The following is a 27,346-nucleotide window of genomic DNA, read 5'->3' as shown; positions in this document are numbered from 1 at the left end:
AAAATAATGAATTGGGACAGTCTTATTATAATGATGCACTTCTGTAATTGAGGTTGTGTCAGCACGTCCGTTATAAACCCCTATTTTCAAGGTTTGATAACTCAGTCATAAAAATTTGTTTCATGTTGTAACTTGGCACACAAAGGTATTTTTGTTAATCAAATTTTAAAAGAATTTGGCCATTTTTAAAGGGAAATTATCAGAAGTGGTGGGCATAAAAAGTGTGGTTCCAGTAGGAAAGGCTTAACCTTCCTGATACTTTCTCTGTATTTCTTTTTCAAACCGATCCATGCTGCTGTCAGAAAAATAAATAAATAATAATAATAATAATTAATAAAAGGACAAATAACTTACTGTGAGAATCGCATACAAGGATTGATACTGGCAATGTGTGTACCTTGGTTTGTGTTTACTGTTAGAATAACAGTCTGTCAGGCAGTGTTTATTAATACACTCTTTAGAGGCAATATGGTTGGAAAGGATCCAAACTGTGAGACCTTCCTGACAGAATTGTTTAAATAGCAAATCAAGGTTTAGACTGTCAACCTGGATACTGTCATTTTAACCTAGGAATATAGAAACGACCATAATGAATTGGAACCAGGGATTGGACCCAAGGTCCATCTAATCCATTATTCTGTCTCCGACAGGGGTCAGTACCAGGTGCTTCAGAGGAAAGTGTAAGAACCATGCAGTAGGCAGATGTGCGATAATCTTGCCCCGCACATTAGATACCATGCTGGTCACTAATACTTAGAGGTCGGATTAAACACTGAAGTATGAGGCTTACTATCACTTCTAAAATGTTTGTTACTAATTATAAGAACTCTGGATATTTTTGTTATCCAAGTGAATGTCCAATCCCTTTTAGAATCTTGCTAATTTCTTGGCCTCAACAACATCCTGTGGCAATGAGTTCCACAGTCTTATCACATTTTGTATGGAAAGCATTATCAGTTTTGAATTTGACACCTTTTAATTTAATTGAATGTCCCATTGTTTTTGTGTTATGAGACAGGGAGACCAGAACCACCCCATTTCTCTACTCTATACCATTCCTTATTTTATATACCTTTATCATGTCTCCTCTTTAAGATAACAATCCGAATCTTTTCAATCTCTTTTACTATGAGAATTTGTCCATGCCCTTAATGTGGTGACCCTTCTCTGAACGTGCTCTAGTTCTACAATATCCTTTCTGAGATGGGTTGGCCACAACTGCACACAGTATTCCAGAGGAGGCTGCATTATTGGTTTATGTAAAAGCATAATATTCTCTTGATTACTCCCCATCCCATTCCTTATGCATCCTAACATCTTGTTAGCATTTTTGACAACAGCTGCATATTGAGCAAAAGTCTTCAGGTCCCTTTCTTGAGTTGATGCATTTAATTTTGAGCCCTGTAAGGTGTATGAGTAGTTTAAATTTGTCCTTCCAAGGTCTCAGTATGGGACCTTTGGACTGTACTTTCATATCCCTGAAAAGTATAGTTTACTTTGTTTTGTAAAGAGTTGTAGCATCATAAAAATGTTCAGTAATATTGTCTGTTCTATTGGGTAAATCAAATATACATCATATTACACACAAAAAACTACACTAATAGAACATTTTGAAGGTTGCAATGCCAAGCACTTAAAAATTAGGAAATGCTAGAATTAAGATTGCCTGTGCAACCTTAATTCTACCCCCTTGTCCATGTACATTATGACACAGTCTTTAATTACATAATCACACACTATTTTTATACACAGGATCCCTATTTTTTCCCCCCCAGCTGCCTTCTCAGAAATGGCTGAACCGCTTTGGCTGAAATTATAAAAAAAAAGGAAGAAAGGCTGGAGGTAGACAGCCAACATGAAAAATTTTAGCTGAAGCAGTAAAATTTTTGCAGTTATAAGCAACTGTGAAAAGAGGATCTTATCATGGGAACCATCGGGCAACCTTAATAATAGGTGGTGCTACCAGCCTTGACAATGCACGCCTGTGACAGATCAATTTTAATCTGCTGAAAATTCATATTTTATATATTGTATAAATTTTAAGTTTTTCTGAAAAAATTGAAGCTATGTCTTTTTAAAGAGTTGATTTTAAGGTAATACCACAAGTCAGAGACAGTAAATATTTGAAAGGAGGTTAATTGGCATCCCAAAAGGCTGTGTTCCAGCTGCAATCCATCACCTTGGAGTGAAATGAAAATGCACCCTAAGAGAAAGCCCCTTTAAAGAACATTTCCAGAAGAATGTTGTAAAAAAAGGGGTAGAAAACCAAACTGCTTATCCAAAGCAATGAACACAAATCTGAATGGATTTGGGAAGTATATCATGTACGTATCGCGAGAGACAGCGTTGTCACCTCAGAAGGGGTATCTATGTTAATACCTTGTGGGTGACCAGACTGTGAGACTGAGAGAAGAGGGAGGGAGAGCCAGGGACCCTTATTTGGGGTTCAGAGGGGATGCTTTGTAGAAGAGAACAGGGCGAGCTGGGGAAAGTGTAAGGTTTTGTTTCTGCATTGCAACTACACAAATTGTACTAAACAGCTTAGCTTTGGCAGAGTTCAAGATTAGAAGCTTATTTAAATTTATGATTTTTCTCTAAACTTCATAAACTTGTTTTTAATGAGACCATATGAGTCCAAGATTATTTTGAGATAATGTCACTCAGTATATTCATGAAGGGGAATCAACTGACCTCTTCTCAGTGGCAGTGGGGGAGAAAACGGTACCCTTCCTTTAGCAGTTGGCTGAGACAACATCTTAAGAAATGCTTTCCAGTCACTGGTTGCAGTCAGTAGAGGCATGGTGAAAGCCTGTTGACCATGAGGAGTAGCAGAAAAAGGAGGCCTAAGATTACAGTATTAAATATATAATTAACAGGGCAAATAGTGAGTTACTTAAAATGCTGCAAACATATTATCAATACTTGCCATGCATTAACCCACCAGCCAAAATACATATTTACCCGAAATGATCCATTCTGGTACTTCTGTTAAATAAAGTTCATTTTCTAAGCGTCCATGAGTCCATTTTGTTTGTTTTTCAAAATCGAGTAGCTTATTAACAAACAAACAAAAAAATGATAGTAAGAGTAGGATATGCTCTGAGGATTAAATGGTGATTCAAAGTCAAGCTGACATCATTTAATTGTTCTGTATCATTTTTACCAGTCACCAAACACATGGTATAGTATTTATGTATTTTTTCTTTACAATGTATGCTTAGCACTGCAGAACTATGCATTTTTCCTAGACTGGTTTGCTGTAAAATTTAAATATGGGTTCTATATCATATTAAAAACATAGTTATCTCCCGTCCCAAATGTAACTTTTTTATGAAGCTGCTGATGTGAAGCTAATCAAAATCTAATGTGCCACTCTTGCATTTTTACATTTTTGTGACAAATTAATATTACTAAAAGTTTCTATAGAATGTAACCATTTAGAAGACAAGCATATGAAGAGTAATAATTATAGCCAGACAACTAATTCCCAGCAAATAATGTTTGATGAATTTAGCTCCTTTTTCTGCTTGCAGAATGCCCTTGACAAATCACAAGTTCCTTGGATTCCTTTGTTGTTCATATGCATTCAGAGCATTTTTTAAACTTAATTGATGGTTATATAGTGTACTCTGAGTATTTGATACTTGAAATTCACCTGGGTTAGTTAAATTTGATTGGTCACATATGTAATATTTTGTTTTCTGTTCCCTGATTGACTAAGGGCAGCTCTTATGATCTGAGTTTGAAGAAGCCACCGGGGCTTTCACTGTCTCAGGGAGAGAGAGCAATTTAAGGAGAAAGCTGTATGTGAAAAGGGCATAGCCTAGTTGTCAGTAAGAGTACTGTCAAACCTTTGTTTGGCTTGTTTATACACATCTGTGTCAAGGCTCTGCGGATGGGTTTGAGGAATCTTGTTTCCTTGTTGTGTCAAACAGACACCTATCCCATATAAAATACTACTACTTCTAAAGAGAGTACGCACGTGAGTTCAAAAACCATTTTCTGGAAGCATTGGTGTCAAACAAACACAGTAGCTTGAATGTTGGAAGAAAGTGAAAAAAGGTACTCAGACCCAACCAGAGGACGTTCATTTTTAAATTTCAATGAATAGTCGCATGATATTTTTGTGGTATTTAATGTGGCCTAATAATAACTAATAACTAATTTTGAATTAATAAATGACATTCATTTGAACAAACCTGATCCCCATCTTGGCTATAATTACAGGTAGGATGGACAAAGAGAAGAGGTGTTCATTCAGTTTATTTATATGTCAGTCTTTCAGTACAGTTCCTTGTAAAAATAGTAGCAAAGAAATGAAAAAGATGATGTACATGTGTAAGAATACCATAGGGTGGTTACAAACCTTGCTATACCATTGTAAACCAGAGTAATTGTACAATATCAAATTGAAGAGTCCTGACAATCTAGGTACCACAGGGTGATTGGTACTGGCAATTATACTATTTATTATCTTCGTTAAGGATCTGGAAGATAAAGTAAATTGTAGCTTCAATATGTTCTCAAATCATATGAAACTAGGCAAGATTGCATGCTCACTAAAGGAGAGATTTTTTTTTAAAGTATAGAATGTTCTGGAGATCTTTAAACAGATGAGCAATTTAAAGTGGTCTGAGATTTAATTTAGATAAATGTGAAATAATAGACATGGGGAGAAATTAATATTCAGCCAAAGTACAAAATGGGAGAAAGTTTCTTGTGTAAAGCAAGCGATGAATTTTGGGAGTGATGGTGGATAACAGATTGGACATGTTCTTCTAATACAATGCACCTGCAGCAAAGACCAGTGCTATCCTGAGATATGTATATCTTCTGTAGGGCATGGGCAAGAGCTAGTAGTGCATACATCATTTCACTAATACTTTTTCTGTCCATAGCAGATGTAATTGTCCAAGCTTAGTGCTTCTCAGCACTTAAAGGATTTCTTCCCGCTTTTAGTTAAAATAATCACCCCCTTCCACCACCCCCCCCCCCAAAAACAACCAAACTCCAAAATTTTCATTGTCAACAATATGGCTAAGGTAGTTGCATAGAACTTGCCATATCAGATCACACCAGATGCATATACTCCAATAGTCCATGTGAGATTCTGTACTGTGCTTCTGAGACACATAGCATAGAACGCATAGTCCATGGGGCAGGGGAGCGGAGGTGGCTTTAAGCCACCTTTGCACCCTTCCATTTCTGGGCTGCTCCATGCTCCACCAATGAAATTTAGACATCTATGGGGGGCTGTTTAAGATATGACAGCCTCTCCCCAGCTGCTCACGGGTCACATCACTGCCCAGAGTCTCTGCAATGCTATGTGCTGTAGGGACCTTCTCCCTCCAGTATGCCCGCTACACCAGGGCTTGTCCTTGGAAGACAGCCATAAGGCAGTCTTCTGCAGTCATGCATTGGGGGAATCCTCCCCTACCAGGAATTACAGTTTTTACAACCTTTTACATCAGTCTGACCCTTTTACCTGGTGTAAAGGTGCTGGAGTGGAGGTGAGAGTCCCACCTTCTATCTCTGACCGTGACAGTGCTCCAAAAGAAGATGCAAGAAACCCTATAGTAGATAACTTTGGAATAAACAGCAATATGGGTGGTTTCTTACTAAGAACCTGACAGAGAAATTTCTATAAGGAAAAAACTGAATTTTTACCCTCTGCTGCTTGAATAATCTTCATTGTATTCATAGGAAGTTTTCAGGGCTCTGAGGCTTGCCTAGCTGCAATAGCAGAATATAGTGCAGGTGGTAACTTTAGGCTCTTCCTTCTAATTACAAACATTTGTCACAGGTGAGGGACATTAAAACAAGTTTATTCTTATCCCAGCATTAATTTTTAGAACAAAGTATGAACAACAACAGCAGGGGATTATAAAGTAGGAGTGAAAATACTGACGGTTATTTTTCAGACAGAAAAAAAGCCACTTCATTTTTAAAGCAAGAATGGAAGAAGAAATGTGCTCCCATAAGGTTTAGAAACCATCCAACTGTGTGAAGGGTGGGGAGGAAGTGTGGGAAAGTGAGTTCATACAAATGAGCTTTTTGTCCCAAGGAGGCATCCCAAAGCCAGACTTTCTCTCTTTCTTTCCCTATCTGGAGAGATTATTCTAGCTCTTCCTTTCAGTAATCCCTGCCAAACTGCTGCAGAACTGAGAATGAGTCATGGATGGGTTCCTTAAGGAAATGCTGTTGTCTCTCTTCCCCTCTTATTGATCACTACAGAGGTGGGAAGATTGTTGACCTGATGGTCCTTTCCTTTCTCTGGGTAACAGAGATCCATTTTGGATCTTTCCCTATGTGCTCTTGGCCCATTCATTTTCTCACTGACTGTGAGATATATTTGAAGCTGCAGAGCACAGATTTGACTGAGCCAGGATTTGGGCCTATAACCTTTGTCTATTTGGATCAAACTTCTCTTTTTCTCATGTTCCCTTTTCTCTGTCTTGAGATGACACCAAGAGACAGATTCATCTGCGATAAATTTGACTTCTTTAAATTTTATTTTTCAGGCTCTTTTAAATGGAAAGAATTTTCTGTGTGACATGATTACAAAATTATATGTTTCCTCGTGTTTTTATTGTTGTCATTATTGGAAACTGTGTCCTGTGCCTGTTAGCTGCTTAAAGGCACTCTTGTCATGTTATTTCAGAGTCAGCTGAGAGTAAAGTGAACTAAAGTGTACAAAGCCTTAGCGTTTTAGTTACTTGGCATCTAGTTTAGGAAAATCCTCACCACATCCTTTCTTGGCTCAATAGTTCTCCACCAGTATGTTGCTCATGATACAGGGGTATCATATGCAGGATAAGAACGGTAATATGCTTGTTTATTCAGCCTTGATATGGCCACACTTGAGAATATATAGATTTCAGCATCTCATTATGCTAATGACAGATAAATGAGAGAGAATCCAGAGAAGAGCAACAAACATGATAAAAGGATTAGAAGATCTGACCTTGATGAGAGGTTATGGGAATTTAACATTACAGCTTGAAGAAAAGGAGACCGAGTGGAGGATATGATAAGAGTCTACAAATATTTGAGAGGTAATAAGATAAAGGAAGAAGAGGGATTATCTCCGGTGCTTGAAGCAGCATAACAAGGAACAGTGCTTGAAATAGTAAGAATGTAGGTTAAACCAGTTCCGTCTGGCATGTGGATCGAGAAAGGCACGAAGTCCCTGGGGCAGACCAGAGTTCCTCTCGCTCTGCCTGCTGCCATACAACATAGTTGGAACTATACGGGCTAGAAACACCAGACTTCTTCTCCATTTCTCCAAGCAGCCAGGAAATTGAGAGCCCGAGAGAGAGGAGAAACAGCCCAGCTGAGTGGGAGTGGGTCACACTGATGGGGTGTCAGACCAGTCCAGGGAGCATAGGCTCAGAAGAGGAGCTTTGAGCGGTGGGAGAAATGCAAGATTCTGCGTGATAGGGCCCAGTTCCAGAACCCCACTTACAACTCTAGGAGACTCCTTCGTTTGGGGTAAAATTCCTGTTCTAGGAAAAGAGTTTATTCTCAGTGAGCCAACGACCAGTACAGTCCCCTGGAAAAAATGCCTTTAGCCTTTTGGGCTGCTTACTCAGAAAACAAGGCTTACAATGGTAAACAAAATAATACAATTTGGGGCCCTTCCAGGGAGGAAGCAGACCATTATTTCTCTCTAAAGCAGCAGCCACTTTCTGTCCAGTTTTCCCATTTACATCTCTTCCTAGTAACTGGGTCTAGTTCCCATGCTTTGAACATTTGAGGGAACTTCTCTGAGTCATAAGGTTCCACTCACTGAGGCAGGCATTGCATGCTTCTCTAAAGGGTAGTGGAATGTGGGGGAACTGTGACCTTGAGGGCACATTTTTGGGTTCCAAATGGTATATCCAACCAACACACCCTGAATCCCCTGTGACTGTCCAGTACAAACAAGCTACTGTGGATAAAGCAATGAGCAGCTCCTGGAATACCATCTTCCCTCCCTGCTTCCTTATACAATTGGTGATCCCTAATACATCAGAGCCACAAGATCAAGAGGCAGCTTCTGAGCTCAAGATTTGGATCTCCGCTCTTTCAACACACGACTCAGCTACAAAGCTCCTTGGGGCAGGGACCATCTTTTAGTTCTGTGTTTGTACAGTGCCCGGCACAACGGAGTCCAGGTCCATGATAGGCTCATCGGTGCTACAGTAATACAAATAATAAATAATCATAATAATTAGTGTGCATATGTCCCAGCCCACAGAGCTACCAGTCAGTGCTCTCCACCCTATTCATCATGTAGCATGGGGAGAACAGTGTTAGGAAGCAATGTTGAGAGGGGAACAAAACCCAATAATGAATAAAAAAAGAAAGAAAATAAAATTTGTGGAGAGAAGATAAGAACAGAGAAGGAAAGAGAAAGGAGGCAGAAAAGGAGGAGGGCTGAAGAGAGAGGGAATCGTTAGAAAGGAGTAGGCAGAGCATTTGTACCAGAGTGTGTTGTGAAGAGATGGAGTGGGAGAGCCTATTCACCAAACTATTCCTCTGACCAAAAAAATGTTGGGAACCACTGAAACAGGCCTTGCCATGCACCCTGAAAATCAACAAACTTGTGCTCTGTTGGATCAAGGGGGCAATACAGTTCCAGCGTCACAGGCCCCCCACTAACTTTATTAGAGCACTTTTCATCATTAGATCTCAAAGCACTTTACAAAGGAGATCACTATCATCCCCATTTGAGAGATGGGAAACTGAGGCAAAGGGAAGTAAGTGGCTTGCCCAAGATCTCTCAGCAGGCCAGTAGCAGAGCCAGAAATAGAACATAGGTCTCCTGAGTCCCAATCCAGTGCTCTGTCTGCTAGTTCACACTACCTCTCACAGTGTACAAATCTAGGAATTATCGGTATGCGTGTCCTGGCAGATCTCTATTATTGTGCATTTGCACGACAAAAAAGCTGGTCTCCAAAGTACACAGTTGAACCAGCCAGGTTAAAGTCTATGATTCCATAGTCATTTTTTACTAATTTAATGATGTGCAATTTTAATTCGGTTTAATCTGATGGGCTCTGTATTAATTCCAGATACAAGACTTTATATTCAAGCGTTAGGGGAATGCCCTTGCATTTGACATCTATTCAAATGATTGGTCAGTTTTTTTTCAAGGGTTATTCTCAAAACTCGTTTTTTCTGTGGCTCTTTGGGCTTGTTATTCTATTATTACATTTTTATATTTTTCTTGTGTGGCACTGTGATGTTTGTGAATGTCATGTTATAAGTCAGTCAATAATATTAATAGTTTGCAAATCCTTTAAAACATTAAATGAATAAAATTGGCATTGCTAGTCGTCAGAATCACTTATTTGTTTTTACTTGTTTTCTTTAGGAATGCTGTCTCTGCAATTTGAGAGGTGGTGCACTCAAGCAAACTACTGACAAGAAGTAAGTGATGGATACACTGAGATCAGTCTCATTAGTTTTAAACTTCATTCACGTACATATTTACACAAAGATAACTTCCAAATATAATTACTTGACAGTGTCCCCTTAAGTGGAATAGCTTAACAGCCAGGGCCCACTGAAGACACCGAATCGAGCCTCTAGCATTTTGTGAACACACTTACGTGCTTACAAATAAACATTTGTTTTATTATTTGAACATTCTTAACTATTCTAAACTCTGCTCTGCTAGTCACTATGTAAAGGAAGCAGATGAAAGCTCGTTTGTCATTGTTTGCATGGGCAAGCCTTATCACACGTTCAAACGTATTTTCTTCTTTAGTACTGGAATTTTGTGATTACAGCAGTTAATATGGCATCTGTGAACTTTTGACAGATATAAGCATGTCATTAACAAATTAATCATTCTGAATCCTTTTAGAGTGGCTCTGGATCTTGAGGTGATTTGCTTTATTGCACTTCATTTTATAATGGACTCCCAAAAATGGTACTGTAGCTGACATCATGCCGTTAATAAGACTAATATTTATTTTACATGGTGATGATAAAATGAAGCACAGTGCAGCAGATATTCTTGGGAGATGAAATGGAAAAAGTTGTGCCTTAGTATTTGTTCATGACCAGTTGTAGAAGAACCTACTATTCATTTTGAATCTTTGCTTGGCATAATTCATGCAACATTTCATGAGTTACACCTGACTTTTTTCATTAAAACCCTTCTATGGCCAAAGAGAATCTAGCAGAGTGATACAAGATCATCTAGCCCAAACTTACTTTATCCTGGCTCCAGTACTATTCAAACATTTTTATTAATGACTTGGATAATGGAGTGGAGAGTAAGCTTATAAAATTTGCAGATGACACCAAACTGGAAGGGAGGGTTGCAACCACTTTGAAGGATTATAGTTCAAAACAACCTTGACAAATAGGAGAATTGGTCTGAAATCAACAAGAGGAAATTCAATAAATACAAAGTGCAAAATATTACTCTTAGGGAGGAAAAATCAAATGCACAACTACAAAATGGGAAATAACTGGCATCGGGTCCTCACAAAAAAATTTTTGGTGGCCTCAGAGTGTGGCCACCAACTCTTGCTGGTGGCCACTCTGACAATTTTGCCTAAAATACTTATGGTACTTAACTTTATGAAAAACAAATAAATATGCACATATACATGTCCAAATCATTGTAATTTATTTATGTAGGGTTTTTTGCAGACTCAGTAATAAAAATAATGTTCAGTTGTTTCTGTTCTTTTCTGGACCTAAACAGAAGAGAAACACAAATAAGGTGCTTTGCACGTTCTTGTCTCTTTTTTTGTTTTTTTGGGGGGGGGGCGGTTGGTTTTTTTTTGTTACTTTTTTTTAGACTTGCTCGCTAGTAAGTCTGCTGCTGTGAAAAGTGATACTTGTATGTTAATATCACTTTTCACAGCCTCCCAGCCAGCGACTAAGGGTATGTCTACACTACAGACCTTAGAGCAGCACAGTTGTACCACTGCAGTTCCACCGCTATAAGGTCTCCCTTGTAGCTGCTCTGTGCCGGAGGGAGAAGCTCTCCTGCTGGCATAATTAAACCACACCCAATGAGCAATGGAAGCTACGGTGGTGGAAGAGCATCTCCCGCTGACATACCGCTGTCCACACCAGCACTTCTGTCTGTGAAACTTTTGTTGGGGGGGGAGGATGTTTTGTTCACACCCTTGACCAACAAAAGTGCTAGTGCAGACATAGCCTTAGTCTGCTGTGAAAAGTGATATTAACACACATACAAACATCACTTTTCATAGCAGACTTACTCAGCCCTGGCAAGCCCGGGGATAAATTAAGCCCTGAATGGTGAGGTGGGTAGGTAGGGAGCAGGGCCAGGGTTGATGGTGGGGGGTGATCACACTGCCACATAGCCAGGAGCCGGGGCTGGAGCCCACCGCTGTGTGGTTGGAGGATAGAGCCCAAAGCCCTGAGCCTGGAGACAGACCCTAGAGCCTTGAGATGGAGCCCGAAGCCCTGTGGCTGGAGCCTGCCATCTGGGAACTCACTGCTGCTTGCTCCTTTAGTGTTTCTCTCTCCAGAGGGGACAAGACTCACCCCCTGCTGGAGGCCCCAAGTGAGGGGCCGCTGCTTTCCTCTCCTTCCGCCTCCTCCCCTATTTCCCCCTCCCCCCCCCAAAAAAAATTCATCACCCAGGAGTCTGTGGCCACAAGAAAAGCCCCTGGTGGCTGCATTTGAGAAACACTGGGCTAGGTGGTAGTACTGCTAAAAGTGACCTGGGATTTGTAGTGGATCACAAATTAAATATGAGTCAACAATATGATGCAGCTGCAAAAAAGGCTAATGTAATTCTGGGATGTATTAACAGGAGTGTCATATGTCAGACATGGGGGGTAATTGTCCTGCTCTGTTGGCACTGGTGAGGCCTCTGCTGGAGTACTATGTCCAGTTCTGGGTACCACACTTTAGGAAAGATGATGTCAAATTGGAAAGAGTCCATAGGAGAGCAACAAGGATTTTGAAAACCTGACCCATGAGGAAGGATTCAAACTGGGCATGTTTAGTCTTGAGAAAAGAAGGCTGAGGGGGCACCTGATAAGTCTTCAGAGATGTTAAGGGCTGTTATAGAGAGGATGGTGATCAATTGTTCTACACGTCCACTGAAGGTAGGACAAGAAGTAATGAGCTTAGTCTGCAGCAAGGGAAATTTAGGGTAGATATTAGGAAAAACTTTCTAACTCTAAGGAGTAGTTAAGCTCTGGAATAGGCTTCCAAGGGAGGTTGTGGAATCCCCATCTTTGGAGGTTTTCAAGAACAGGTTAGACAAACCCCTGTCAGGGGTGTTCTAGGTTTTCTTGGGCCTGCCTCAGTGCAGGGGGCTGGACTAGATGACTACTCAAGGTCCCTTCAAGCTCTACATTTCTATGAGTCTTTTTCTATAATTTTAGATCTGGTTTAAACTGTCTCCCTAAATGTTCATTTATCACTTGCCTTTCTTACTAAGGTGTTGACAGGTGTAAACAGATTAACAAACAAACCAACAAAAAACAGCAAGAAGATGTCACCTAAATAGAATGCAATATTGTCTTTGTCTTAGGCACGGGGGAAGAAAGACAAGGTACAAGGGATGTGGTTTAATTAGGCCACAACTTTATTAACTTAATTCATCCGAGAAATATATATTGCAGTAACTCAGACATTGCAGGTCATGATTCCTTCTTCAATCATTTCCACCTGATGGAGAGCTGCAGTCAGCCTCCCACCCCTACCCAGCTGGTTCCCAACGCATTGCTGGGACCCACCCCACTACCTTCACCTTGTATCAGCTTAAGGGGTTGGGGAAAGAGGGTTGTCTCTTTGCTGTACCAGACATAGGGAGCCCCAGCTCCAGTCCCCAGCCAACCTGCTAAATTGTGACAACATGAGCTGTACCTCCTGATCTACTCCACCAGGTCCCTCAGCTGCTGCGTGGAAGATTTAAAAAAAAAAAAAAGAATCCTGCCCCCGCTAATCTGTCAGTGAGAGAAAAATTCTTTCCCAGTCCCCAAAAAAGCAATTAACTGAAGCCCAGAGCAGACCAAAAAACCCCAGTCCTATGCTAATCCCCTGGGAGGGAAAGAGGCTCAAGCTCTAAGGACAGAGTTTATAAACCCTCCTCCAGTCGCTCAGAGGCCAGTGGCTTACCTGAGTCCCACCAGCCTGCCCACTTGCTCAGGTGATGCTTTCCTGCCCTCTTGGCTAGCCCATTCCAAACCCTTGTGGAAGGGGAGACCCTAAATAGAGCCATTAACCCAGTGGTTCCCAAACTTAGTCCGCTGCTTGTTCAGGGAAAGCCCATGGCGGGCCAGGCCGGTTTGTTTACCTGCCGCGTCTGCAGGTTCGGCCAATCACGGCTCCCAGTGGCTGCAGTTCGCTGCTCCAGGCCAATGGGGGCTGTGGGAAGTGGCGGCCAGTACGCTCCTCAGCCCACGCCGCTTCCTTCAGCTCCCATTGGCGTGGAGAGGCGAACCGCAGCCACGATCGGCCGAACCTGGGGACACGGCAGGTAAACAAACCGGCCCGGCCCGCCAAGGGCTTTCCCTGCACAAGCGGCGGAACAAGTTTGGGAACCACTGCATTAAACATTTTTTCCTGCCAGTCCAGAAAGAGCCTCCATGACTTTGGGACTGCGGGAGTTACATTTGATGTCTGATGCTGAGAGTTCATACACAGCAGGTTTGAAAACACCGAGATATCTCTTTTGTGCACAGTTTCTTAAAAGTATTTAAAAAATTCATACGTCACTGGCTTTAATTTGTTGGAGGAAACTGCCATCATGCATGCTGCAAAAAGGGTAATCATGCCCATAATCGGAAACTTTGCATTCTATCCCACTGTTGGTCCATTAAAAATTGTGAAATAATAGCTCTCTACAACAAGCCTCAACTTCTGTCTCCTTGTCCATATAATAAATTACATTGCTATGGACCTTTCACCACCTCATCTCCACTCTGTCCATAGATTCATCTTCTCCTGGACATGATCTACCATTCTAAACCTCTAAGCAGCTTCAAAACAACCTGCTCCCGCCAATCTGGCAATGTGTATATTTTTTCTGCTTAATATAGAATCTACCCCCCACCCATATATACTGATTTGAGGTGCAGGTTGGGCACTATACAGTTGTGATAGACTGAAGGACTAATGAACCAGGAGTACTAGGCGAGTTAGAGCTTCACCCCATCGGGGAGCTGTGAATCCCTTTGTTCAGTGGAATACCACACTTGTTTTGAGCCCCTGGTAGATTACGAGAGGTTAGACCATAAAGCTCTGACGTGATGATTTATAGAAGAGCTACTTTATTTATAACTTTTCTCTCTCCCCAAGGCTTGTATATTTAGCTAACTGATATTAAGGCACTCTGGCTTTACAGGCAGGTGGTTATGAAAAAAAGTTTTAATAAAAAATATTAAAACTCTAAAACAATATTTCTGTAAACTGTGGTATAACCATCTGTTATCCAGGAGGGTGTGGGGTGGTCTAAAGTCTTTATTGGGCCTCATTTGGGATGGCCTGCATAAATCTCTCATCTCTACATCACTTGGAGTACTGCTCTCATTTCATACTCATGCCAATCACACTTTCATACCACACAACACTTTTATCTATCTTATATTTATACTGCACTTTTCTGGATATTTTTCTTAAATCTGAATGACTGAAATAGCATTATATCATGGTGCAGGAGGGAGGAATGGTTCCCCATTTGATCTCTCCCCCTAAGTCCTTGCTGGCCCTAAGCCCCGCCCTTGTGGACCGTCTCAGGTCTTCGTTTCCTGCATACCTCAGGGAGATCTGCAAGAATTGGAGCGGAGTAAGTGCATGGAGCTGGAAGGGGCAGTGGAGTAGGAGGGCACTGGGGGCAGTGAAGAAGGACAGAGTCATAGAAATGTGGGGCTGGAAGGGACCTCAAGTGGTGCTCCCTGTGCTGAGGCAGGATTATCCCTAGACCATCGCTGACAGGTGTTTGTCTAATCTCCAGTTACGGGGCTCCCACAACCTCCCTTGGCAACCCATTCCAGTGCTTAACAATCCTTATAGTTAGGGAAATTATCTTAATATCTACCCTAAATTTCCCTGGCTGAAAAATAACCTGATTACTTCTTGGTGGACACGGAGAACAATTGATCACTATCCTCTTTATAACAACCTTTTACATATTTATCATATGCCCTCTCAATTTTCTCATGTCTAGACTATATAACGATGCATAGAGAGGGGCAGCGGATTGGAAGATGGTGGAGAAGAGCAGACATTAGAATTGAGGAGTGGGGGTATTCTCCCTCCTTCCAATTGTGGAAGGTTCATTACTTTCTTCCCTCCTGCTCTAACTGCAAGCCTTAGGGGAAGTCACCAAGGACTTCACCAAACCCAGTGAACCTTATTCGACTCTTCAAATACGCCGAAGTAGATTTGTTAGCCAACTGTGAATTTCCAGACCGACTCGTGTTTAAATTTAACACAGTTTCCTGGGTTTTATGGTTTGTTAGTTTTTTGCTAGTTATGATGTTCTTACCTGGTTTTTACTCTCAATCTTAATGTCATCATCACAAAGGTTTGGGAGTTTTTTGTTTGGCTGTCTATTTAGATTTTGAACCACTACTTGGAGAATCAGGCAGTAACTCATACCGGCAGCTATTCTGTTTAGATGCAGCATACTCTTGTCCCATTCAGCTGACTTCCTGCAGTTGCAATGCGGTGTGTTTTGGTTTCCTTAGTCATGAGGAGCCGTGATCCCAGATATTGCTTTCTCCAATCACAAGGGTCCAACTCACAGATGAGGGCAAGGACATCCCCAAGAGCATTCCATCCCGCTATTTGTGCAGTTGTGCCAAATTCTGAGAGGGTGATAATGCTGCTGCTTCGTTCTGTTCTAACTCTGTGTCTGTTTGCCTGGCAACACACAATCCTGACAATGTAGTTGGGTACTGTGCTTTGATAGGTGAGTGTGAGTGTCAATATGGGGGTTGACTAAAAATACCCACTTAGATCTAATTAGGGTTAATCCAAAGTGCTGTAGTTTAAACTGTAAATTGTACAAATGACACATTGCGTAGGCTATATGTACAAATATTGTTGGCACTACTTCAAAAGCTTTGCACTCTGTAAAACAAGTGAAAATATTTGAAAGGGCATTTACAATAGATTTGTGTTAACATACGGATTTTTCTCTAATGTTGAAACAGTACATTTCTGGCAAATATTTTCAAAACTAGATTGCTACATCTTATTAAAAAATGTCTTGACTAGTTTGCCTCATACATGTAAGTGGTATTGGAGTGGCAGAAAAGGCATATGGTATATTGTACTGCCATCACTTTTCCAGCATTATCCATTTATTTTGTTGTGCTGATCTTTCTATCTCTGAAATAAACCAATTTTTTAGGTATCTTTCTAATGCTACTTAAAATTAAATCTTAAAGATAAACACTGTCAATCGACCTTGCATTTTGACCTTTTTGTTGTTGTTGCAGCTCATAAAATAAAGCAAAGAAATGTAAACAGGGAAGGACTAAATGATTGATGGTTTGGTTTTATTTGAGGGGTGCACTGTTTTTAATCACATTTCTGTACAATTTTTTGGTGTTATTGACTTGCCACTTTTCGCAGGTGGGCACATGTGATGTGTGCAATAGCCATTCCAGAAGTCAGATTTGGCAATGTCACAGAGAGGACACCAGTAGACACTAGGAGAATACCTCTGCAGAGATTAAAATTGGTGAGTAGTAAGGCTCCATACATTCCTTGCCATTTAAAAATGTGCTGGTGTTTTGAAATGTATACAAAATCTCATCTCTGGTTAGGTACATTCACACACATTTCAGGGGAAAATTTAAATAAACAAAATGTCAGTTAAAAGAGAAAATTTGCTAAGGATTGTCATATTGTTTTTCACGTATAATGATAATTTGGGTATTTTAATTCTTCAGCCTAGTTCTGGGTTGCAACCTTGGGTAAGGGGCCTTTGCCATAGGGAAAAGGAAGGAGAAACAATGAGCGTTTTCAATCACTATCCTAATACTGCTGTGACTGCTCATTGAGGATCGTGCTGAAACTAAATAACCCAGAATATCTCAGAAGTCTTATTTGTGTTGTATTTTCATGAGGGTCCCCTCCTCCCCCTCAGGGAGCCATTTATGAAGTTAAAATGATGAAACAGGGTGGTCTCATGGTATTTTTACCGTCTGGGAATTGAGGAATGTGCACAGACCAGATTGCACATTATATTGGACTAATAAATGGCTCCCTGAGGCCTTGAAAAAGCAAGTGAGAAACATAAACACAAAAGCTTGAACTACAAATGCTCAAACCCATCCATAGCCCCAGATAATCCTTCCATCCAGCAGAAAATCCCATGCACTAATGAGAAACCTACAAAAGCGTTTGTTAAATCAAAGAGAATTTTCCCTGTTGGGTTAGACCTAAATTACTTAATTTATCAGTCTATGCGTCAATATGACACAGACTTCCTCTGAGAAAAGGAAAGTGATCCCCTGTCCAGTGTAAAAGAAAATAAAAGTTTGGGAAACAACCCCATCTGTTCTCTTTATCCACACCAAATGTTATGGAAAAAATGCTTATTGATATACTTAACCTTGAGCTACCCTTTCCTTGCTGTAACATTGTGAACTATTAATTGTTCATTTTAATTCATTATGCTTTATATTTTGTAACTATTTTTAATTTTGAACTGCAGCTTTAACCATTCTTAAAATGGAGGCATGTCTGACATTGGTCTTTGTTCACTGAGATTTCTCAAGTTTTTGTGTGCTTTATAAACTAACTCTGTAATGCATATTGAACATTTTCCTAAACCTTTTTGGCTCCCTTATACAATCTGTTACAGAGAAACTCTGACTCGAACACTCCTTATCTAATGTATGAAATACACCTCTACCCCGATATAATGTGACCCGATATAACACGAATTTGGATATAACACGGTAAAGCAGCGCTCTGGGGGGGCGGGGCTGCGCATTCCGGCAGATCAAAGCAAGTTCGATATAACGTGGTTTCACCTATAACGCGGTAAGATTTTTTGGCTCCCGAGGACGGCGTTATATCGAGGTAGAGGTGTATTCCCAAATGCTGTTTCAGCCTGTCCTTACTTCTAGTATATTTTTTGGAAGACCAGAAAGATGGTCAATGCCCTGTTGTCCTACCCTCCCAATTTTCCTGCATCTGTCAGACTTTCTTGTTTCAATACTGGCAATGTAGCCCTATTGTATATGGGCTCTCACTGTGTGAGAGAAGGCTCCCAAAATCTCATTTTTAACCTACAGTGACTGTTCAATTTGCTTGTCAGCCTCAAATTCTCATTAATCTGAATATATGAACACAGGAAGCACTGGATATGAACATAATGCTCTCATACTTTTGAGGAACCTAAACAGTCACAGATATGATGACAATAACTTGGTTGGTGATGCTTAATTGAGGGTTTGTTTTCTTGAGACTCTAGAAATGATTACTGGTAATTTGCCACGTATTGTGGGGATAAATAACCCCTATTTATGAAGTTCCCTCCTCTTGATGGGCTTCCTTTGGCTTAAACCACAGAATGGGTCTTGTTCTGTTCAATATCTTCATCAATGATTTAGATTATGGCATTGAGAGTACACTTATAAAGTTTGTGGACGATACCAAGCTGGGAGGGGTTGGAAGTGCTTTGGAGGATAGGATTAAAATTCAAAATGATCTGGACAAACTGGAGACATTGTCTGAAGTAAATAGGATTAAATTCAATAAGGACAAATGCAAAGTACTCCACTTAGGAAGGAACAATCAGTTGCACACATACAAAATGAGAAATGACTGCCTAGGAAGGAGTACTGCAGAAAAGGGGTCATAGTGGACCACAAGCTATATATGAGTCAACAGTGTAACACTGTTGCAAAAAAAGCGAAAATCACTCTGGGATGTATTAGCAGGAGTGTTGTAAGCAAGACACAAGAAGTAATTCTTCTACTCTGCAGTGATTAGGCCTCAACTGGAGTATTGTGTCCAGTTCTGAGCGCCACGTTTCAGGAAAGATGTGGACAAATTGGAGAAAGTCCAGAGAGGAGCAACAAAATGATTAAAGGTCTAGAAAACATGACCTATGAGGGATGATTGAAAAAATTGGGTTTGTTTCGTCTGGAAAAGAGAAGACTGAGAGGGGACATGACAACAGTTTTCAAGTACATAAAAGGTTGTTACAAGGAGGAGGGAGAAGAATTGTTCTTAACCTCTGAGGATAGGACAAGAAGCAGTGGTCTTAAATTGCAGCAAGGGAGGTTTAGGTTCGACATTAGGAAAAACTTCCTATCAGGGTGGTTAAGCACTGGAATAAATTGCCTAGGGAGGTAGTGGAATCTCCATCATTGGAGATTTTTAAGAGCAGGTTAGACAAATACCTGTCGGGAATGGTCTAGATAATACTTAGTCCTGGCAGGGAACTGGACTAGGTGACCTCTCGAGGTCCCTTTCAGTCCTGTGATTCTATGATGAAGGCAAAAGGCCTCCCAGGACTCCCTAGCATGCAATAGTGCAGCTTCTGCTCCATCCTTAAAGAGGATACACCTTTTATTCCTCTCTGTAGCCAGCCTCGCTGTTACTGTACTGTACCTCCATTCTCCCCAATATCATTCCTTCAGTGACCCTAGCCTTGCACTCATGTGTATAGAAGGCTGAGTTTGTGCCTGTCAGGTACTTTGGTACCAGATATGGACTACTCACAGATCCTGCTTATACACACCACATGTGTTCATCATAAGATCCTTAATGCTCTGCTGGTATGGGGAAGTTGAAATAAGGTATTTTACACACAGTGGCACCTAGTATAAAACAGTTTAGCATTCCATTACATCTCCCCATTTAAGTTCTCCATTACTGCCATTTAAAATGTTTACACTATCATGCTGTCTTTGAAGTTCAGTACATATCAATCTGTTAAGTGTCTTTGAATCGTACTGGTTTTCTAATTACACAACCCGAATGCATAACAATTTGATTATCTGGCATGTTGCAATGACTGGCAATGGTCGGTTTGGAACCCTTGAGTTATCGTCATCTTGTTCTGCATCTAACATCTTTGAGGAACAAACTATAGATATTGATGGTTTCTGTTAAACTCTCCACTGTCGGACTTGATTGCGTATGATCCGGGCACTGCATTTTTTTCTTTGACGAGTGGAGTTGTCCATCCCTTTTCTCCATCCGATTTGACACAAACACAGTCACCAGGTTCTAGACCTGGCAGTTCTTTGAGTGATGTCTGTTGTAAAAGTGTTCATAAAGCTATTTTAGTCTTTTTATCTAATTTAGCTATTCTCTCTCTTCATGCCTGGCCACTTTGGAGATAGTTCTTTTCCAAGATTGAAACAGTAATTCTGAGTTATCTGCCCATCAGGAGTTGTGCTGGACTACATCCAATAGCTGCTATTGGTGTTGATCAGAAGAGCAAGGAATGAATCTTCCTGCTACTGGATTTTCTTGGCTGTCTATACAGCTCTCTCAGCCTCTCCATGCACTTGTGGGTAACTGGGGTTGCTACAAATATGATCAAAACCATATTTTGTTCAGAATTACTTACTTACATTTTTCTGCAGTGAATTGTGGTCTGTTGTCAGTCCTAGTTGTCCTGGAATACTGAAGTGAGGAAAAAATGCCCTTCAGTTTCTTGACACTGCAACATGTTTTGTCTTTCAAGTACCTGGAAAAATAGTCCACGATGACGAGGTCATGATGTCCTCTGAATATGCATAAATTTGTAGCTAATATCTTCCTATCTCTCCAGTAGAGGTGTTTATACACTATATGGTTCGGCATTGTCTCTTAAATTAAGATGTACTGGATCACCTTTCAAAAGTCCAGTATCATCAAATCCTCTGAGTTTTCACCTTTCTCACTAGGCCCACTCCTGTTGATACGCAGTGACTTAGAAAGTTGTTTGTCTTTGATCCTTTGATCTCATGCACTCTGAATGCAAAGCTTTTGTCTTTGTAAGTTGTTTCTATGGTAAACTGGCCCATACAATTCAGAATACCTTCAGCGCTAGTCAGAGCTATGTCAGGTGACTTCAGCTCTGGGAGGGGTTGAAGGTGATTATAAGTCCCTTCTGAGATGATTGTGACCTCAGTGCCTGAGTCAGTTTTAAAGTCAATAGTCTTGCCTTAAATAATCAGTTTCACTCTCCAGGCAGGCTCTGTCATCTCAAGTGATAGATCCCAGAAACAATGGCTCTTGATTGTTGTAATATGAGCCCACTCCCTGACTGCTTTGGTGCAGAGAACTACTGCAAAATGTCTATATTTCATGCATTTATTATACCATGTGCCTCTGGCTGGACTTTTGTCATCTTTTGGGAGATGACTTTTTCACATTTTGTGCATGTAAGCTGGAATTAGTCCCTCTTAGCCTAGGAGTTCTCTCTCCTTGCCTCAGGGGTTTTATGATAATGACTTTTAACACTCAAGGGTCCATTTAGTGTTTCTAAGCTAGTGTCAGGTTTTTCAAATTGCTCCTGCCTTTTGTTCTGTCATTTGACTTATTCTGACTGCTTTGCTCTCTGTATAGCTAGGGCTAGGGTTAAATCTCTCTTCAGTTGTAGTTGCTCTGAAAAGTTTCTCTGTTAAGCCAATAACCAACCTATCTCTGATATATTCATGTTTTGCATCCCCCAAATCACAGTTTTCAGCCAATGTATGCATAGCTCTTATAAAACATTCATCATTTCCCCCCGCTTTTTGAATTCTCTGGTGAAAACGTACTCTTTCATAAACCACATTTCTCTGGGGTATAAAGTATGCATCAAACATAGCCAGAACCCTTTCATAGTCATCTTTGTGACTGTTTTCAGTGAAGTCAAAGGATTTAAAGATATACTCTGCTTGCTTCCCCAAAGCATAAATTAAAGAAGATACCTATATATCTCCAATATCTTTGCGGCGTTTGTTTGCAATTTGAAATCTTACAAAATATTGCTTTGAGTCTGTCTATTCTGAAGATCTGTCAAAACTGAATTCCTCTGGGGCATTGCAGAGTGGCATGTTGATGAGATTCTGTAAGCCTTGTTGCTGTTTTCCTTCTGTTTCTGTTCTTACTTAGGTGTATGGAAGGCTGAGATTGTGGCTAGCCCTTTTGTAAGGGTATGAGGATGTTTATGCCTTCTCTCTGCCTTTCATACCCATGTAGGGCCAAGGCATGTTCTGGCCCAAAAAACATAAGACAGGCATTTCAACTACCAAGTGTCTCTGTCAAGTTATAGTTTGTGATCTTCCCCACTATCATAAAATAGGCAGCATCAGGCCTGGTCAGTACCCAGGTGTTGCAGGCAGTGGTTAAAAATGTGTGAGACTTGTAATGAAACTGTGACAATCTCACCTTGTTACAGATTTCATTACTAATCCCAAAACTTATTACTACTACTCATTTGTGGTAGTGCCTACTATATACATTTTAGGTACTTTCCAAAAGGTACTTAGGTACTTCAGAGGGATAGTCCCTGCTCTGAGGAGCACACAATCAAAGGACAAATAAGTAGATAAAGGTCATGGGAAGGGGAATAATCATAATAGGCAGTTTAAATGCTATTTATATACAAGTGACCTTGTCTCACTGTAGGTAGCATGGAAGAAGTGGGTCTTCAAGAGGGACTAAAATGTGGACAAGGTAAAAGCGTTGCAGATGAGCTCAGGGATGTCATATAATGCATAGAATGCTTCACAGAAGAAGGCACAAAAGTGAACATGGGAGAATTTGACGGATAGGGAGACCGAGGTTGGGAGCTTTGGAAAAGGGGACTGGGAATGGGGGGAACATGGGGTTTGACAAAAGAAGGAGGGGCAGATTTATTTATAGCTTTGAAGATGGTGTCACCTTTGACCAGGTTAGTGAGCTGGGGTGAAGTCTATAGCAGAACGGGGCCTATTTGTGGTTTCCTGTGGAACCCAAGCATAATTTAATGGGATCTCATGGTTTCAGCCCCAAAAAGTAAAACTTGAAGGTTTTGGCTCAGTGTAGCTTTGGGTTTGGGTCCATTTGAAACCTAAATCACAGAGTGAAACTCGGGTGAAAACTCCTGCCAACTGTATTACAAAAGATATTTTCCTTGGCTGCTTAATTTTACGTAGCTCTATGTGATAGAAACAGATGGTGAATTCCTGACCCCATTGAAGTCAATGGCAAAACTCCCATTTACTTTAATGGGGCCAGGATTTCACTCAGAGTACTTAAATATACTCTGTAGTTTCAAAAGAATGTTATTACTTTGTTTTGGCCTGAAAAAAGAAATACAGTCACATTCCATAGCAGAGTGAAGAAATCCTTGGAGGTATGAAGCCAAACTGACCTCTCAAATACACACACACACACACACACAATTCCCATGGATATCCTGGGATTTGGCCCATAAATGTAAACCAACAGGAATACTGGACCTGATCCTCATTTACACTAAGGCCTGTTTACACTGCCAGAGTGGTGTCTTAATGTAAACGAGAATCAGGCTCACTGTGTTTAAATATTTCATCTGAAATCAAAGTAACAGTTAAAATGTAATCATTAGCTCTCCTTTACTAAGCCGATATATTTAAAACATCTTCTCCAAAATCGTCTCTGAATAGTACATGATGAACTCATTAGCAAAATGCATTATCTACCTTTGTTACTATCTAAGCTTTAAAATGCTTGGATAATATAGATTGAGTTTGTCCCAACAGGCAGTCGCTGCAATGCTGTACTGAAACGTGAACATAATATGCCTTTGTTTCTTTATCTGTAGCGCTTCCTATTATTTTTACATTTGAAATCCTATTTCCCCAACAAAATAGAGGTAGAAAATGAGTTTTGCAATAGTTGAAGTTGCCCGTGGGCTTTCAGTGACCTCAAATTTGTATTTGACAAGTGAACTGAGAATAAGCACAAGTGTACTCTGAGTGAGGAACATTATTTTGAAAGGAAATTTACACTGCGATGATGACTGATCTACAAGCCGTTCAGTATCTGGCTGATGCTGTAGCATTTTGTTTAGAAGCCTATACACTTTAAAATTTTCACCTGAAGGCAAATAATAGTGAGCTTGAAAGCCAAAGATTATAGTTTTGAAAGGTACATCAATTCTGAAAATAGAGAGGTTTCACTGTGGTAAGCCAAACGAAGAGAGGAATCAAGGGAAAAACGTGTTTGAGCTTTTAAAAGAATGGGCAAGTGTTCTCTTACCTATCCTTCTGTTTTAATAAGAAAATCTAAAAATAAAATTAAATACATTTGCAGATATTGTTTGTCTTCTTTGTTCTAGTTTTGCAATAGAATTCATTTGTTAAACTGAAATGGAACTGTGGAACTACTGCAACTGTATTTCTGAAAGACTAAAGAAAGACTTGACAGTGTTGTCATGTAAAGAAGTATTAATTACCTCACAGCATTTCCAAAAATATTGCTAGAGGGGCAATCAAGGAAAATCATTATATTATACTTTACCTTATACATTGCCTGGTTCACATGCTCACATTTTTGAAGAAAGAGAGAGGAAAGTAGGCAAAGAGATGGAGACTTGAGCTTGTTTAATCACATGTCCAAATTGTTTTAACATTGTAATTGAAATAGCTTTAAATAGCACAGTTTAAATTTAAACAATGTTAAAATACAGATGATACAATAATTGATCAACCTACTACAATTTATAACGCCAATTAAAATGTACAGACTCATTAAAATCATGTACAAAACACAATTTAGTGTACATATTTATGTTACTACCATTGTAAGATTTTTAATAAGTGTGATATAAAAATGTGCATTACCAGCTGTATAGTACTTACTGTCAGAATGATGTGATACAATGAATAGATCCTATTGCAAACTGTCAAATTTGTACATTGATGTAATACTGAACCATAAAAACCTTTTGAATGAAATGGAAAATGTTAGATGGGCATGACTACATATAATACTTTTTGAAGACTGGAGGTATCTGTAATAGTGAAAGCAGAATGCTTAAAATGTTAACTAGTTACTGTGAATTTCCCTTTAATACAAAGAGAATAACCTCTTTGCAAAAGGAAATTGATTTTCACTTTTAAAAGTTTTTTGAAACTTTTAGGTTTTGAATCATTAAAAATATTCATGGCAAGAACTGTTGTCTGTTCAAAGCAGGCCTTTGCAACTATGCGCTTGAGAAATTTAATTCATAAGTTGAAGTTGCTCCCACAACTTTCACTTGGCTATGTTGCTGTGATGGGGAGCTCCACTCATCACTAGTCTGGCGCCTCCTGCTGGTCCCTCTAGGGATTATCTCATCAGGTCGACGCCCCTTCCCATGGTTCTCACTCTGTTACTCTCTTTGGTCTACAGCCCCTCTCTCACTCCAGGAACCGCAGTATCCTCTTCATGACTTAGCCCTCTGGCCAGGCACTCAGCATTCCCCCCCCTTCCAGGGTATAGTCCTTCAAAGTCTCTGTCACTCCCAGGCAGTCTTCCAGTTCACTGCCCTGCCAGTGCCACTTCCCCAGTGGCAGGTAGGGGAACCCAGGTCAGCCCTCTACTTTGGGTGCCAGCCCAGGGACCCTACAACACGCAGCCAAAATCTGTTCAGTCCCCAGCCTAGCTGCTTACTCCTTGTGCTGCTTCCTACCCCAGCACTCCCCCCTCTCTGGGGTTTGCTGGCCTCTCTACTTCTGCCTCCCAGGGAGCAAAAGTGGGCTACTTCTCTGTAGCCCCCAATACACCTCCCTTCTCCCAGGGGATGACTGCAAACTACCTGCCTGCAAGTCCCCTTCTTCCTCTCAACTTCCTGGATTTATGGAAGCCCTGCCTGTTCCTACACTGGTGAGCTTCCCCTAATGAGGGCTTTCCTCTCAACCTTCAGCCTATTAGGTTAATTGGCCCATCTGGCCTCCATTAATCCTTTCAGGGTGAGTGTGGGATTGACAACCCATCACAGTTGCACATATACTTGTAACTACCAATCAACTGAGTTTTATAGTTTTACAGGGAAAGCAGGAATGTAAAATATTGTTTATATGCCAGGTGGCCAAATTAGGGTTGTTGGAGCATCCTTAACTTTTGGAACTTCCTGCCTTTTGAGGGATCGATAACTCAACCTTTTCATTGCATTATCACTCTTTATTTTTTTGTTTTGTTTAAAATAAATGTCTCTTGTTTTATTTTTAAGGAAAAAAAGAAAAATTCTAAACTATTTCAGTTGCAGAGCACACAGATTTCACTGACTGAACAAATTTCACTAAGCTATACTTGGTTTGGTGATGGACTGTGGTACTTAACAGACTGAATGTACTGTTTGGGCTGTGCTGGGGAATTCTAGTTCTGGTTACTAGGATTCCGGAAGAGGGAAATCAAAGGAGGGGCTGCTTGCAGGTCCATCCTGAGCCCACCAGAGGGTGTCCTGGAGGTGGTGATTGTATGACAGAAATGTTTCCAAATCAGTATTTTTAAAGCTTTTCATTCCACTATAAGTTATGATATTTTCAATTTTTATACTGATTTGGGATGAAAACTGATTTGGTTGAAATATAGGGATTTCCAATTTCCAGTACTAGCCTCAAAGGGAAATGTCCAACCTGATTAAACTGCTGAATCCTCTTTAAACTGTAACAGTGCTTTAGTGCAGCTGTAGTGTAAGCAATTTCTTAATGCTCAGTGGTTTGAGTTGCTTTCTGTTGAACATTGTGAATGACATATAAACTTGGTAATATTTACATGTTAATGATTTCAAAACTACTGAACTAATTTTCTACAGACTTGGCGTATTTTTTAAGTTCCAGTCAGATCTACAGAAAAAGCTTCTGTAAGTTCGAAGTTCTTAGCTTATGGGTAAAGTTTTTGAAAGCACATTAGTGACTTAGGAGCGCAAGTCCCATTTTCAAAAGTGACATAGGCACTTGGGCTCATAAGTGCCTAAGGGCTACATTTTTAGACGTTTGTAGGTGTCTAACTACATTTAAAATAATGGGAGTTAGCTGCCTACATGTAAAAATCTGGCCCTGAGTCACTTTTGAAAATGGGATTTGGGCTCTTAAGTCTCTTAAGCACTGTTGAAAATTTAGGTAAGTAGGGCCATATCTGCACTGCCCTGCAGTTTGGACTATGGGAGTGTGAATAGCAGTTTGCACTAAAGTGCTGCACTGTAACTCTCCCATGTGGAGCCTGCGGGCAAAGTCATTTTTGAGTTATGGAACAAAATTTCTGACTGGAATATGAGGCAATAGAGTCTGGATGAATGGGAACAGGATTCAGAGTTAAAAAGTCCCAAACTCTAGCCCTGGCTATGCCATTAATTTGCTGTGTGTCATTTAGGTAAGACACTTTGTAACTACACCTCAGTTTCCCCATAGGCGATAACACCTATCTTGATTGGATGTTGTAAAGGTTAGTTGGTTAATGG

The 27,346-nt window shown here is 40.4% G+C and overlaps 1 protein-coding gene across 1 annotated transcript in view; it reads left to right on the top strand.

Moving 5' to 3' along the window:
* The window catches only part of LOC112116425 (lysine-specific demethylase 4C), a 438,460-nt gene that overhangs the window by 320,655 nt on the left and 90,459 nt on the right, over positions 1–27,346 (top strand). Inside the window, exons 20-21 of the mRNA XM_026646385.1 lie at positions 9,359–9,414; positions 16,573–16,681. Of these exons, the coding sequence (XP_026502170.1) occupies positions 9,359–9,414; positions 16,573–16,681 (165 nt within the window). The remainder of the gene's footprint in view (positions 1–9,358; positions 9,415–16,572; positions 16,682–27,346) is intronic.

The sequence above is a fragment of the Terrapene carolina genome, unplaced genomic scaffold (genome assembly GCF_002925995.2).
Source record: "Terrapene carolina triunguis isolate 2854851 unplaced genomic scaffold, T_m_triunguis-2.0 Scaffold35022, whole genome shotgun sequence".
NCBI lineage: Eukaryota > Metazoa > Chordata > Testudines > Emydidae > Terrapene > Terrapene triunguis.
Note: the sequence above shows the minus strand (reverse complement) of the source record. Positions and strands in the feature narration are given on the sequence as shown.